This window comes from Phaethon lepturus, unplaced genomic scaffold (assembly GCF_000687285.1).
Source record: "Phaethon lepturus isolate BGI_N335 unplaced genomic scaffold, ASM68728v1 scaffold15372, whole genome shotgun sequence".
Lineage (NCBI taxonomy): Eukaryota > Metazoa > Chordata > Aves > Phaethontiformes > Phaethontidae > Phaethon > Phaethon lepturus.
Window position 1 is genome coordinate 162 of NW_010521348.1, and position 12,482 is coordinate 12,643.

Here is a 12,482-nt window from a genome sequence, read left to right on the forward strand (position 1 = left end):
TGTAGCGGAGGAGCTTGCCCCAAACTGCCACCTGCCCCTGATGTGTGTATGGTGACGCGGCTCCCCACGGGGAAGGTTTCCACGCGTCCCTGGAGTTGACCCTGCTTTGAGCAGGGAAGGTGGACGAGGTGATACTCCGAGGTCATTTCCAAACGCAGCCCTTCTGTGATTTAATCACCCTGAGTGATTTTAGGCGTTAGCCGTCCTCCCCTGTGTCCCTGGCAAGGCAGACGTAACCTCTTAACTACGTGTAGTATCCAGGTGAACTTGATATTTTAAAAACCACATGGTTTCAAAGAACAGGTAACTTGAGCTCAAGCTCTAGCAATTGGGGAGGTTGCGGGGGGAGGAAGTTTGGGTTTGGGTCAGCACCGTGTGGGGTGGACTGATGTTTAAACTGAGGAGTTGGTGAGAGTAGTTATCACCCTGTCAGGAGATGGAGGCAATGATCCTGGTGTTACTGCTTGAGCTGACACCACGTCAGAGCCTGGTTTGTTCTTGCCTCCTCAGACTGCACCGAGGCCTTGCTCCTTTCCCTTCCACTTCCTTTGGACAGCTGTGACTTGCAGCTTCAAGATGGAAGTTACACTAACAGCTAGCCAGATCCGGCAGCGGTTTATTGACTTCTTCAAGGAAAATAAGCATACCTATGTGCACTCGTCTTCTACAATCCCCCTGGATGACCCCACGCTGCTCTTTGCCAATGCTGGTATGAATCAGGTAGGTTTCCCTCTCTGGTACTGTGGTGGTTCTGAACGTATCCTGTAGCATTTGAAACCTGTGAAGCTGTTTGCAGAGCTGTTCGTGTGGAAAATTATTGTTGTTTTCTCCATCTTCCTTCTGGTCACACAGAAGGTGGTTGGTGTGTCTGCTGGAATCCTCTGTGCTCTTGCAAAATTGGCAAGAGCAAGTTGGGAGAGGTTCCTGTGTCTGCTGGGCTGACTGCAGCGATGGGAGCACTGCCAGACCCCTTGACCCTTTGGACCACAGCTAGTCCTGGCACAAACGTCTAACGGCATCTTTAAAGACTGGTTGAGGCTGGGCTGCTGAAAGGGCTCAGCACACAGTTCTCACTGACTTTTTTTTTTCTGGTCAGCTGGGAATCTGGCAACTTTCAGTCCCTTTGGAAGTTCTGGGGTTTGGTGGGCTCTAGGAGCATGTGCGTGTGTGGAAGTGCTAAGTTATAGGCAGTGCTGCAGCCTCTTCGCACAGAGGAGACAGCAGGCTTGTTGTTTCTGGAAGTTGTCTTGGGTATGTCCAGGATAGTGGTATCGTGACATAGACGATGCTTACTGCTGTGCTGTTGCTTGCAATGTTTGAAAACAGGCTCTTAGTGCTCTTCTTGATTGCCCTTTTGTCTTTCCTCTCAGTTTAAACCCATCTTCCTCAATACCATTGACCCCTCGCACCCACTCGCTAAACTGAACAGAGCCACCAACACTCAGAAGTGCATCCGAGCAGGGGGCAAGCACAATGACCTGGACGATGTCGGGAAAGATGTCTACCACCACACCTTCTTTGAGATGTTGGGGTCCTGGTCCTTTGGGGATTATTTCAAGGTAAAATAGGCTAGGTGCAGCACTGAATCTCTTGCACAAAGTCTCTATGAACTCAGCAGAACATTTACCAAGGGGAAGGAGAGTATCTTGGCACAGAGTGGGTCCTAAAGTGCGTGTGGCTCCTTTGGAATAAATGAGCTTGGAAGTTGCCCTGACCCTGTAGAATGTTGTGGGATTAATTACCTAAGGTTTACAAAGCTGATTATATTAACTCTGCCAGTTTGGAGTCTTCAGGCAGAGGTTTTAGTGGCTGTCCTGGAGCTGCAGGGAGTTGCACGTGCTGTGTGACTATGATGTACCTTCAGACAGGAGTAATCATAATGAGGTCCTCTCCCAAGCTTCTCGATAGCATAATGTTCAAAGTCAGAAGAGGATGTTAAGAATACAGAATAACAGCACAATTAAGAGGCTTTTTGGGGGCAGTGAAGGTGCTAGGAGTTAAATTGGCTGCATCTGGAAAGATGAGATGCTTCTCGTGCCCTATGCGCTGCACATATTAATTTGCCTCATGTCAAAAGTCTGAAAGTTTTTGGCTCTTTAGCTGCTGATACCTACAGTAGCCAGTACTCTGCACGTTGAAGAGAAACTCTTTGCTGACCTCATCTTTCCTTCTGCAGGAACTTGCTTGTAAACTGGCACTGGACCTTCTCACCAAGGAGTTTGGCATCCCTGCCGAAAGACTTTACGTCACTTACTTTGGTGGAAATGAGGCTGCAGGACTGCAACCAGACCTGGAGTGCAAGCAGATATGGTTGAATTTGGGGTAAGGCCTGTAACTGAGGAAGCTGCATGTTTTGATGAACAATAGTCATTTATTCAGGGAAAGATGGCATGTGTTATGTGGCAGAGCACATATAACAGGAGGTTTTAACAAAATTAGAGTGTCACAAATAATGTTTGCAGGGTGGTAGAGCTGCAAAGCCAAAGGGAAGCACTGATATTAGACAGAAGAGACTGGGAGCTTTTGCTTTAGAATCTCTGGTGTAAGCTTTAGAAGTGCCCTGCAGGGTCAGATCAATGGTCTGTCCAGCCCAGTGCTGCCTCTGACAGAAGTTGAGAAGATGCTCTTCAGGGAAAGCTTGACTGTGGCCTGCACTCTGTTTACCTCCTCCTCTCCCAGCATCCACAGACACTGGATTAATCCATCTATTCCCCTTGGCCTCTGTTTGGGGCCCTGCTCCTTCAGAGTACATCTGATTCTGTTTTGAACTTACTGGGTTTTTCTAAGTGTCAGTTGTAGTTTCCCACCCAGCCTTGTCCTCTCCGAACTGAAGAGTCCTCTTCTTTTCTATACTCTCTTCCTAAGGCGGCTGTTCCACCCCTAGGTAATTTTAGTTGCCTTCCTCTATACATTTGCTACTTGTACCTCACCCTCCTTGACATGAGGAAGCAAGAACCACACTCAAGCTGTGGGTGGGCCAAAGCTTGATCATAGAATCATTTGGTTGGAAAAGCCCCTTAAGATCACTGAGTAAACCTAACACTGTCAAGTCCACCAACGACATCACGGTGAAATGATGCCTTTGATCTTTTGGCTCTAGTTCCCTCTAAAACCTGCCAATGACCCCATGGCATGCCTCTACACTGTGGGACCAAACCTGCTTGGTGTGTATTAAAGTTGGAGATCTACCTGTCTTCTTGCTGGTGGCTTTGCTGAGGTGTTGTGTAGGCTTCTGCCTCCACCTGGGACAAGTGCCAGGTGCCAGCATTCACTTGATCCTCCTCGGCAGGGATTCCGAGATTTAGGCTCTTGGTCTGTCTCAAGACTTTGACGATTTGTCTGCTCATCCAGAGAGTTACTGAGCCGAGGTTTCCTGGTATAGCTCTTAGTTTGGGGAGTTCTTGCCTTGCTGTTAGTCTCTGTTGTTCACAAGAGTTTCTTGTTACAGTCTGGCTGAAGGCAGGATTCTGCCTGGCAATATGAAGGATAACTTCTGGGAAATGGGAGACACGGGCCCGTGTGGCCCTTGCAGCGAGATCCACTATGACCGGATTGGGGACAGAGATGCTTCCCACCTGGTCAATCAGGATGATCCTAACGTCCTGGAGATCTGGAACCTGGTCTTCATACAGTTCAACAGGTGAGCGAGACCTGCTTCCCTCCCCATGCTGCTCCAGCTCAGCGTTGAGGGCTTGCTTGAACTGTTTTAACTGCCCCTGTCTTGCTCGCTGTTCCCTCTTGTTCTGGAGCTGTGTGCTCTGTTTTGCTCTGTCCCCTGACCCACTGGTATGGAAGAGGTTGGTCACGCTGGCTTTGGGGACAGCCTGGAAATATTGTCTCAGGTCACCTGCCAAGAGTTCAGTAGGGAGTAAGTGCCATCCCGCTCTGGGTCTAAGTTGACACTGAGGGTCTTGTTAACTGCATTTTATCAAAGTCGTCCTTTGTGAGGCTTGCCTATGGGCCCATGTCATAAATCTGGTGGAACAAAATCTCATGGAGATGAGGAGAGAGATGGGGTTGCCCCTGCAGAGCCTCCATCCATAACAGCTCATCTTTCTTTTTGTGGCTGGGCAGGGAAGCTGACGGGACACTGAAACCTCTTCCTAAGAAAAGTATTGACACTGGGATGGGACTGGAGAGGCTGGTCTCTGTGCTGCAGAACAAGATGTCCAACTATGACACCGACCTGTTCCTTCCTTACTTTGAAGCCATCCAAAAGGTACAAACTGGGGAGTCTGGGTCTGGGCCTGACCCAGCTGCATCCGTTCCTTGAATCCCTGGGCACATGCGTGGGGCTGGTTGGACAGGGTGGTTATGTCTGCAGGTCTTGGCTTTTCCCAGCTGCTCCAAGCCCGCGGGTTTGTACTTTGCTGAGGGTAGGAACGCAGGCTGGCACAGTAATTGCTGCCTTGGGACATGTTTCCAGGGGAAAACACGGGATGATGAGCAGTGCAGCTTTCCCAGCTGTTTCTATTAAACTGTCCCGATTCCACGCTCCTTGGTCCTCTCCGAGTGGGAGATGCTCTGCAGTCCCGTATGACCAAGCACCGACTTTTTGCTATGTGGTAGAGAGCATGTGGTGCTGCTGACCTAGAATCAGAGTTTGTCCTTCAGTCTCCCACCTGGAACAAGCTGATCTGTAGAAAATCCCCTGAGAGAGAAAGTCTTTACCATAAACCATGACAGTCACTTGCAGAACCAGCTTGCTGTCGCTGCATCTTCCTGGGTAGGGGCCATGTTACCAGTGCTGGGAACTCTGTGTGCAAGTCCAAGCCTTTCTTTGCTCCGTGGAAGCAGCAGAGCTTCCTGACTGCAGATCCTGCTGGAAGAAATGTAGGCAGAAGAGCCCAGTCTTAGGTCTCTTGGCAGGGATGAGGTGTGCAGAGCTCCAGAGTTGGAATTGGAGGGCTGGCTTTCTTCGATGTTAAAGCTATTGGCTGGACACAGCCTGTGTGTCCTTGTCTGCATTAGTGCTGGGAGCCTGGCTCTAGGGACTTGCTCATGGTGTGAACACTGCTTTGTTACAGCTATATCTTTCCCTTTTCCCCTTTGTCCCTAAAATAGAGACACTGGGACTGTGTCCCATGTGACAGAATTTGAGAAGTTCCTTGGCTGGGCAGGTTATGCCAGGCTGGAGTCTTTGAGCCGGTGTGCAAAACAGCTGATTTCCCTGCACTCTGTCCCTCTCCCTCTCTCTTCTGATGGTGTGAACACTGCTTTGTTACAGCTATATCTTTCCCTTTTCCCCTTTGTCCCTAAAATAGAGACACTGGGACTGTGTCCCATGTGACAGAATTTGAGAAGTTCCTTGGCTGGGCAGGTTATGCCAGGCTGGAGTCTTTGAGCCGGTGTGCAAAACAGCTGATTTCCCTGCACTCTGTCCCTCTCCCTCTCTCTTCTGTCCGGAGCTCTTAATGTTGGGATAAATTGGCTTTTCTTCCCTCCAGTATTGGAGATCCTTTGGCCTTGGAAATGCAGGCCATGGCACCACGCTCTCCATCTTCCCTGGCTTCACTGAGCCACCTCTTTCCAAGAGGAATGTGCCACCTCTGTGGCTGCGAGCAGCGAGATGGGGCTGGCTTCTGAGGCACTTCGCTGTTGTTCTGCTCTGTTGCTGATCCCCGCTGTCCGTAACCATCCCTTTTGCCCACCGCCTTCTCCTCTCTGCGCAGGGCACAGGTGCCAGGCCGTACATGGGGCAGGTTGGTGTGGAGGATGCTGATGGTATAGACATGGCCTACCGCGTGCTGGCTGACCACGCACGGACCATCACGCTGGCCCTTTCTGATGGGGGCAGACCTGACAACACTGGCAGAGGGTAAGAAGGGAGCTGCCGCAATGCAGCTGCTCCCATTCTGTTCAGTACGCTTCCCCGAGAGGGCTGGTATCTTGCCTGTCTCCGGGATGTCTTTGAATTTGTCATTAAAGCAGTGGATAGCAGAGTGTTTCCTCAGAATATTTGATGCTTGAATCCCTGTAGCAAAGTCCACCCAAAAGGCCAAGATGCATGGGTCTGAGGGTTTTTGTATCAGTCCTGATGTGTCACCCCCCAAAAAGGATCACAGATTCCCCCAAAAAGGAACAGACAGGCACAAGACCCTGCTTGGTGCAGTGCTGTTGTCAAAAAAAAAAAAACCAACCAAAAACAAAACCAAAAAACTAATGAAGTTTGGGTTGTGGGGCTGTGCTGTGGGTGCCACTGGGCTCGCAGGACTGACTCTTAAGCAACACTGTGAGTCTGGGTGACGGAGCTGGGGCCTGGCACCTCACCTCTGGCTTGCTGCTGGTGTAAGATGGTACTTGAGGGAAAATGTGGGGAAGAGAACCCTGTGCCCTTGTTCCTGGGAGGGGTGCTGGTGGATCCCCTGAGAACAGCTCAAAGGTGTAACATTTGCGGGGGGGGCTCTGCTGTTCCGTAGGTATGTGCTGAGGCGGATTCTCCGACGGGCTGTGCGCTACTCCCATGAGAAGCTCAATGCCCCCAAGGGTTTCTTTGCTACTCTGGTTGATGTGGTGGTGCAGTCACTGGTGAGTTCTTCCCCGGCTCCATTGTATCTGCTGCAGACTCCCTCTGCTGAGGCGTGCAGATCTCCATGCTGAAGGACTAATCCTCTTGGGTCTGCAGGGAGATGCCTTTCCTGAGCTGAAGAAGGACCCAGATATGGTGAAGGACATTATCAATGAAGAAGAGGATCAGTTCCTGAAAACACTCAGCCGAGGACGTCGCATCCTGGACAGGAAGATCCAGAGCCTGGGGGACAGTAAAACCATCCCTGGTAAGGCCGTGACTTCTGTCCGGATGCACCAAAAAGCATTTATTATCTGGGACCGAGTTAGGAGTCAGCTGGGCTGGGAACTGAGAGATGGTGGAAGGTGGAGGGGGACAGAGTTTGAGTCAAAAGACCATCGCTTAGAGCTGGGCCACCCATCTCTCCTCTGGCCTGTGTTTGCTTGCTCAGGTTTCTAAGCTGCCCAGACACAACATGACAGCATGATTTCTGTGCTGTCAGAGGGGAGCCTTTGAGATGTTTGTGTTCACCAGAGCCATTTGCTCACCTGCCGTAGTGCAGAGCCGGTCGGGTGGGACAGAGCCAGTCGGAGAAGGAGGGGAAAGGAGCATTGTCTCATGGAACAGGAGTGCTGACTGCTCTGCTTTTTCTCTGGAGGTGATACTGCCTGGCTGCTGTATGACACCTACGGTTTTCCTGCCGATCTCACTGGGCTGATTGCAGAGGAGAAGGGCCTTGTTGTGGACATGGAGGGCTTTGAAGAAGAGCGGAAAAATGCGCAGGTAGATAACAGCTCCAGGGGAGCTGGTTTGCGAGTGGGCAGGGAGGATTCCCTTCCTTTTAGTTTGCTGTCATGAGTCCCTGCTCCTTTCTTACTGGGACTGCTTGTACCCCAAGTGCTCCAGTGCCCCGTGGGAAAGACTAGGGTGTGGCACTGTAGTTGTTGTGAGACGCGTCTTTTCTGTGCAGCTGGGGCTGGGTTCGCTCACTAACACTGCGAGGCCTGGGGCCTTGAGCTCAGCCTTCAGACCGAGTTGGTGAAGTGCTGGGAGCACCTCCCCTATCCTATCGTTCTGGATAGGGAAGTTCTGGACTTCCCTGCCCGAGGAGCAGTGTCCAGGCAGGCCTGCAGCTTGGCTGCCTCTCCCAACAGTTTGCTGTAGCAGTAGAGAGTGGCATCGACCAGACGACTGGGTGCTTGCCTTGCCCTTGCTGGGCTCAGGCCCGCTTTGGCTGCGTGCTGGTAGCGCTGGAACAGCCTGCTCTGAAGTCAGAAAAGATGAGAGGACTCCAGCTGCTGGCACGTGGCTTCCCAGAGCAAAGCTCTGAATCCAGGAGCTCTCAAGGGTGCGAGTGAGGCATGTGACTAGGCTGGCGTGCACGGGCCAGTGGTGAGGTGGGTTTTCTGAAACTTTGGTGCTTGTCGTTGGCAGCTCAAATCCCAAGGGAAGGGTGCCGGTGGGGAGGACCTTCTCATGCTGGACATCTACGCCATCGAAGAGCTACGGGCCCGAGGGCTGGAGGTGACCGACGACTCACCAAAATACAGCTACACTTCAGATCAGAGTGGTGCCTATGGTATGAAAAAAAACTTCTCAGAATCATCCTCTGCTGCCAAATCTTACCTGGCACGTACCTCGGCAAGATCCCCTCTGGGCTCACCTTTCCTGGGATGTGGAGGTGGGAGTGGAAATGCGTGCAGGTGAATAGCCTGCTTGTAAGAAAGGGAGCAGGGAACAAGGCTGCCCTACTGTTCAGGTCCGTTGTTGCCAGCCTGATCAGAGAGTCTTAAGGGGATTCCTGTTCCCTGCAGCTTTGTGTCTCCACACTGCTGTGTTTGTGATTGCCAGCTGCCATTTTGCCAGTGTCACAGGAAAAGGAAGTTTCTGCTTGGTCTGTCCTCAGCTCCCTTGCTCCAGCTCTTGCTTCTCATTCTTTGGTGGAGATTCAGGAGGCCCCAGGCTCATAGCGGCACACATGGCCAACTTTTCTCACGTAGGTGTGGAAGGAAGTGACAGCCCCTGCCTTGGAGAACACGCAACGAAATTCCCTCTTATCCAATTAACTGTTGCCCTGGTTCTTTCTCATTGCCCCCTGCAAATGTAGCTGCTACGAGCTCCTGCAGCAAGTGGGAGGTGTTGCTATGAAGTTCTGCTCCCATGTGGTGTGTACGAGGTTTTCCTGTTTTACTGACACTGCCTTTCATCCTGGTGACAGATTTTGGGAGCCTCGTGGCCACAGTGAAAGCCATCCGCAGGGACAAGAGGTTTGTGGAGGAGGTATCCACTGGCCAGGAGTGTGGGATAGTGCTGGACCGGACCTGCTTCTACGCCGAGCAGGGTGGGCAGATCTATGACGAGGGCTACATGGTCAAGGACGATGACGGCAGGGAGGATGTGAGTGGGCCTGAGAGCCTTTTGCCAGACTCGGTCTGACCTGGGGCCTGGGCAGGTGTGTGCAGAGAAGGAGAAGGGGCCAAGCAAGCTCCAGCAACTTCCTGCCCATGGCAGGTGTCAGGCATTGCACAGGTTTCCTTTCTGGGGGTGCAGCATGGCACAGATGTGCTGGCGTTTTGTTCCCCTGGCTTCTTGGGGAACTGAACTCTGCGTTGCAGTGTCAGACTGCTGCCAGACCGTGGGTGCCTGCAGTGGTGGTGCTGGGATTGCTGTGCGGAGGGACAGAACTCTCGAGCCATGATGGGGAGCTCTTTCAGCTCTGCTGTGCCCCATAACCATGCCCCACCTTCATTCTCTTCTCCACTTTGCAGCCTTCTGTGCTGTGCCTGGGGGTGCTCAGCTTTCTGTCACACACACCAGCCTGGCTCTCAGCTGAGACCTTTCCATAGAATCACAGAATCATAAGGTTGGAAAAGACCTTTAAGATCATCAAGTCCAACCATGAACCCAACACCACCATGCCCACTAAACCGTGTCCTGAAGTGCCACATCCACATGTTTTTTGAACACCTCCAGAGATGGTGGCCCCACCTCGGTGGGCAGCCTGTTCCAGTGCTTGACCACTGTCTCCATAAAGAAATTTTTCCTAATATCCGATCTAAACCTCCCCTGGCGCAACTTAAGGCCGTTTCCTCTTGTTCTATCACTAGTTACTTGGGAGAAGAGACCAACACCCACCTCACCACAACCCCCTTTCAGGTAGTTGTAGAGAGCGATGAGGTCTCCCCTCAGCCTCCTCCTCTCCAGACTGAACACCCCCAGTTCTCTCAGCCGCTCCTCACCAAACTTGTTCTCCAGACACCTCACCAGCTCCGTTGCCCTTCCAGTTGCAGCTCTGACCTCTGGCTGGACTGTCTGTCTCCCCTTGGCCTCTCGCACTGCTCACTGGGTGCATTTCCCTCTTTGTACAGAAAACGGAATTCACGGTGAAGAACGTGCAGGTCCGAGGAGGCTACGTGCTTCACATAGGAACTCTGTATGGAAGCTTGAAAGTAGGAGATCAGGTCCACCTGTCTGTTGATGAGGTGAGTTAAGACATGGTGTAACAGATGGCCTCATCTCTTTTCCCTGGATTTTGTCTTTTTTGTTTGCATTGATGCCACTTGGGTGGCGTGGAGTTTGGGGCCTGCTCTCCCTGGGGCACACGATGCAGGCAAGCAGCATGGCCCTTCCAGTCTGGCTGACTCACGGCCTCTCCTGCCTGGCACCTGGCTTTCTCTTACCTTAGCAGAGGCTCCAAGGCAGCAGGTGTGATAAGTTGTTCCTGCTCCCCTGAGCTTGAAGAACAACTCCTCCTCGTTGAGGTTTCTGTTGGAGCAGCACGTTAACCTCCGCTTCTGCCGCTAGAGGCGATTTTGGCAGGACCCCATCTAACGGTGACTTTCTCCATCAGACTAGGCGGAGGCCAGTCATGAGCAACCACACGGCCACCCACATCCTCAACTTTGCCCTGCGCTCAGTGTTGGGAGAAGCTGACCAGAGAGGGTCGCTGGTCGCACCGGACAGGCTGCGGTTTGACTTCACAGCCAAGGGAGCCCTGTCCACCCAGGAAATCAAGAAAGTTGAAGGGATTGCCAACCAGATGATTGAGGAGGCAAAGGTGGGTATGGCTGCTGGGTTGGATGTACTCAGGAAAAAAATCCTCGAGTCAAGCTTTTTTGGATGATCTGGGATGCTGGGAGTTTGGCCCAGCAGGAGTCTTCTGAGCTGCTGATGCAGTGCTGTGCACAGCTTGGCATCACAGAGTACTTCCAGTGGGAAAACTCCACGTGGATGACTCCGTTCATCAGTACCAAGCCCTCTCTAGGGTTGGAGTGTTTCTATGCCCGCTGTAGTGTCGCGTTAGCTACAAGAGCCAAGAAGTTTCGCAGAGTAGTTTTGCAGGCCTGGCTGGATTTGTAGCGTGCACCCAGACCCCCTGGTGATGTGTCCTCAGTGGCGAGAGGGTTGCTCTGCTTGGTGCCAGCCCTGTGTCAGAACAGACCCTGGAGAACCCTGTGCTCTGCTCAGGAGTCTGTGGTTAGAAATGAATGTACAGGAGCACAGAGGGTCTGAGCAGGCAGTGATATCGGGGAATTTTGAAGATGGGGCAACTGTTAATGATTTTGGGATTCCTGCAACAAAACCCAGCTGAGGTGAGGCATGTAACTTCCCTTTTAGGATCTTTCGGAGGAAGTCAGGATTCCCTGGGAATGTGGGCCCTTGATCACAGCTGACAGGATCAGCTCTTAGCTGTGTCCCTTTCCTGTCCTCTGCAGACTGTGTACGCCAAGGACTGCCCTCTTGCAGCAGCCAAAGCTATCCAAGGACTGCGGGCGGTTTTTGACGAGACCTACCCCGATCCTGTCCGTGTGGTCTCGATTGGCATCCCTGTGGAGGAGCTGCTGGCTGACCCCTCTGGCCCTGCAGGCTCCATCACTTCTATCGAGTTCTGTGGAGGGACGTGAGTATCTGGAGAGGCCGGGGAGGGCGGCGAGGCAGCTGAAAAGGAGTCAGCCGAGCTCCCAAGGGCTGTTGAGTGCCGTGGGCGTATGCTGGACCACAGCCAGGGCAGAGCTGGAGGTGGTGCTGATGATGTGCCTTTGCATTCACAGTCCTGAGTCAAGCTGCATTTCAAATCAGCCTTTGCAGGCAGGGAAACTGCCTGTGTGCTGTCCCTGCCCACACGCACGGTCTCTGGCAGCGCTGGGAACATAGCCCTTGCCACCCTTTCCTCGCTCGTTTGCTTTCAGCGGCTAGGTTGGGTTTTCTGTCCCCATGCTTGCTGCAGCTCCCTGGCAGGGTGCTTTTCTTGTTTCCATGCTGATTCCTGCAGAGATGAGAGGTGAACTTCTAACTCTCTCTTGTTGGGGGTCTTTCTGGGTTCTTTCCAAAGGCACTTGCAGAACTCCAGCCACACTGGCCCCTTTGTGATTGTTTCAGAAGAAGCAATTGCTAAAGGCATCCGGAGGATAGTTGCAGTCACTGGGGCTGAAGCTCGGAAGGTAAGGGGAGGAAGGAGAGATCCTGTGAAATCCATTCCCTGTGGAAAACCACTGGCACGTGCATGCACAGATACTAACGCTGTGCCAAGGTCCTTTTCGTTTACGTTTGCCCAGTATCCCTCGGCACCAGTGAGAATTGTCATGAGTGTCTGAGGGACTTGTGGCTTGGACTCCACCAACACAGTGCAGAGAAGGATGCTGCTGTTAGCAGAGGCTGTGCTGCAGCCAGAAGAGAGAGCTGGGAGGGAAGAGGGGGAAGTCTTGGCTGTAGCTGCTGTGTTAGAAGGGTGTGAGGGGGGTCCCTGAGGGAGCTGTGGGTTTAGCTCGGGTTGCTTTGCAGAATGGGCTGTTGATCTAGAGCTCTCAGCAGCTGGCCAGACTGGCCGGAGAGTTGCGCAGTCTGAGAATCCAGTCCTCTGCTGCAGGATGCAGGTGACTTTGGTCCTGGACTAGCCTTGGGCTGGCGCTTCCCCGAGTGGGAGAAGGGCCTTGGTGAGGAGATGGTTTTCTCTTTTTGGAGGCTCTCGGCCTTC

General features: G+C 52.5%; 1 protein-coding gene across 1 annotated transcript in view; it reads left to right on the forward strand.

Moving 5' to 3' along the window:
* Positions 1–513: 513 nt before the first annotated feature.
* The window catches only part of AARS (alanyl-tRNA synthetase), a gene marked incomplete at its 3' end in the record, with an annotated part of 15,654 nt that continues 3,685 nt past the window's right edge, over positions 514–12,482 (forward strand). Inside the window, exons 1-15 of the mRNA XM_010281489.1 lie at positions 514–720; positions 1,371–1,559; positions 2,177–2,322; positions 3,449–3,640; positions 4,075–4,219; positions 5,673–5,818; positions 6,420–6,528; positions 6,626–6,776; positions 7,167–7,291; positions 7,943–8,087; positions 8,727–8,905; positions 9,877–9,990; positions 10,359–10,565; positions 11,224–11,408; positions 11,841–11,949. Of these exons, the coding sequence (XP_010279791.1) occupies positions 577–720; positions 1,371–1,559; positions 2,177–2,322; positions 3,449–3,640; positions 4,075–4,219; positions 5,673–5,818; positions 6,420–6,528; positions 6,626–6,776; positions 7,167–7,291; positions 7,943–8,087; positions 8,727–8,905; positions 9,877–9,990; positions 10,359–10,565; positions 11,224–11,408; positions 11,841–11,949 (2,286 nt within the window). The remainder of the gene's footprint in view (positions 721–1,370; positions 1,560–2,176; positions 2,323–3,448; positions 3,641–4,074; positions 4,220–5,672; positions 5,819–6,419; positions 6,529–6,625; positions 6,777–7,166; positions 7,292–7,942; positions 8,088–8,726; positions 8,906–9,876; positions 9,991–10,358; positions 10,566–11,223; positions 11,409–11,840; positions 11,950–12,482) is intronic.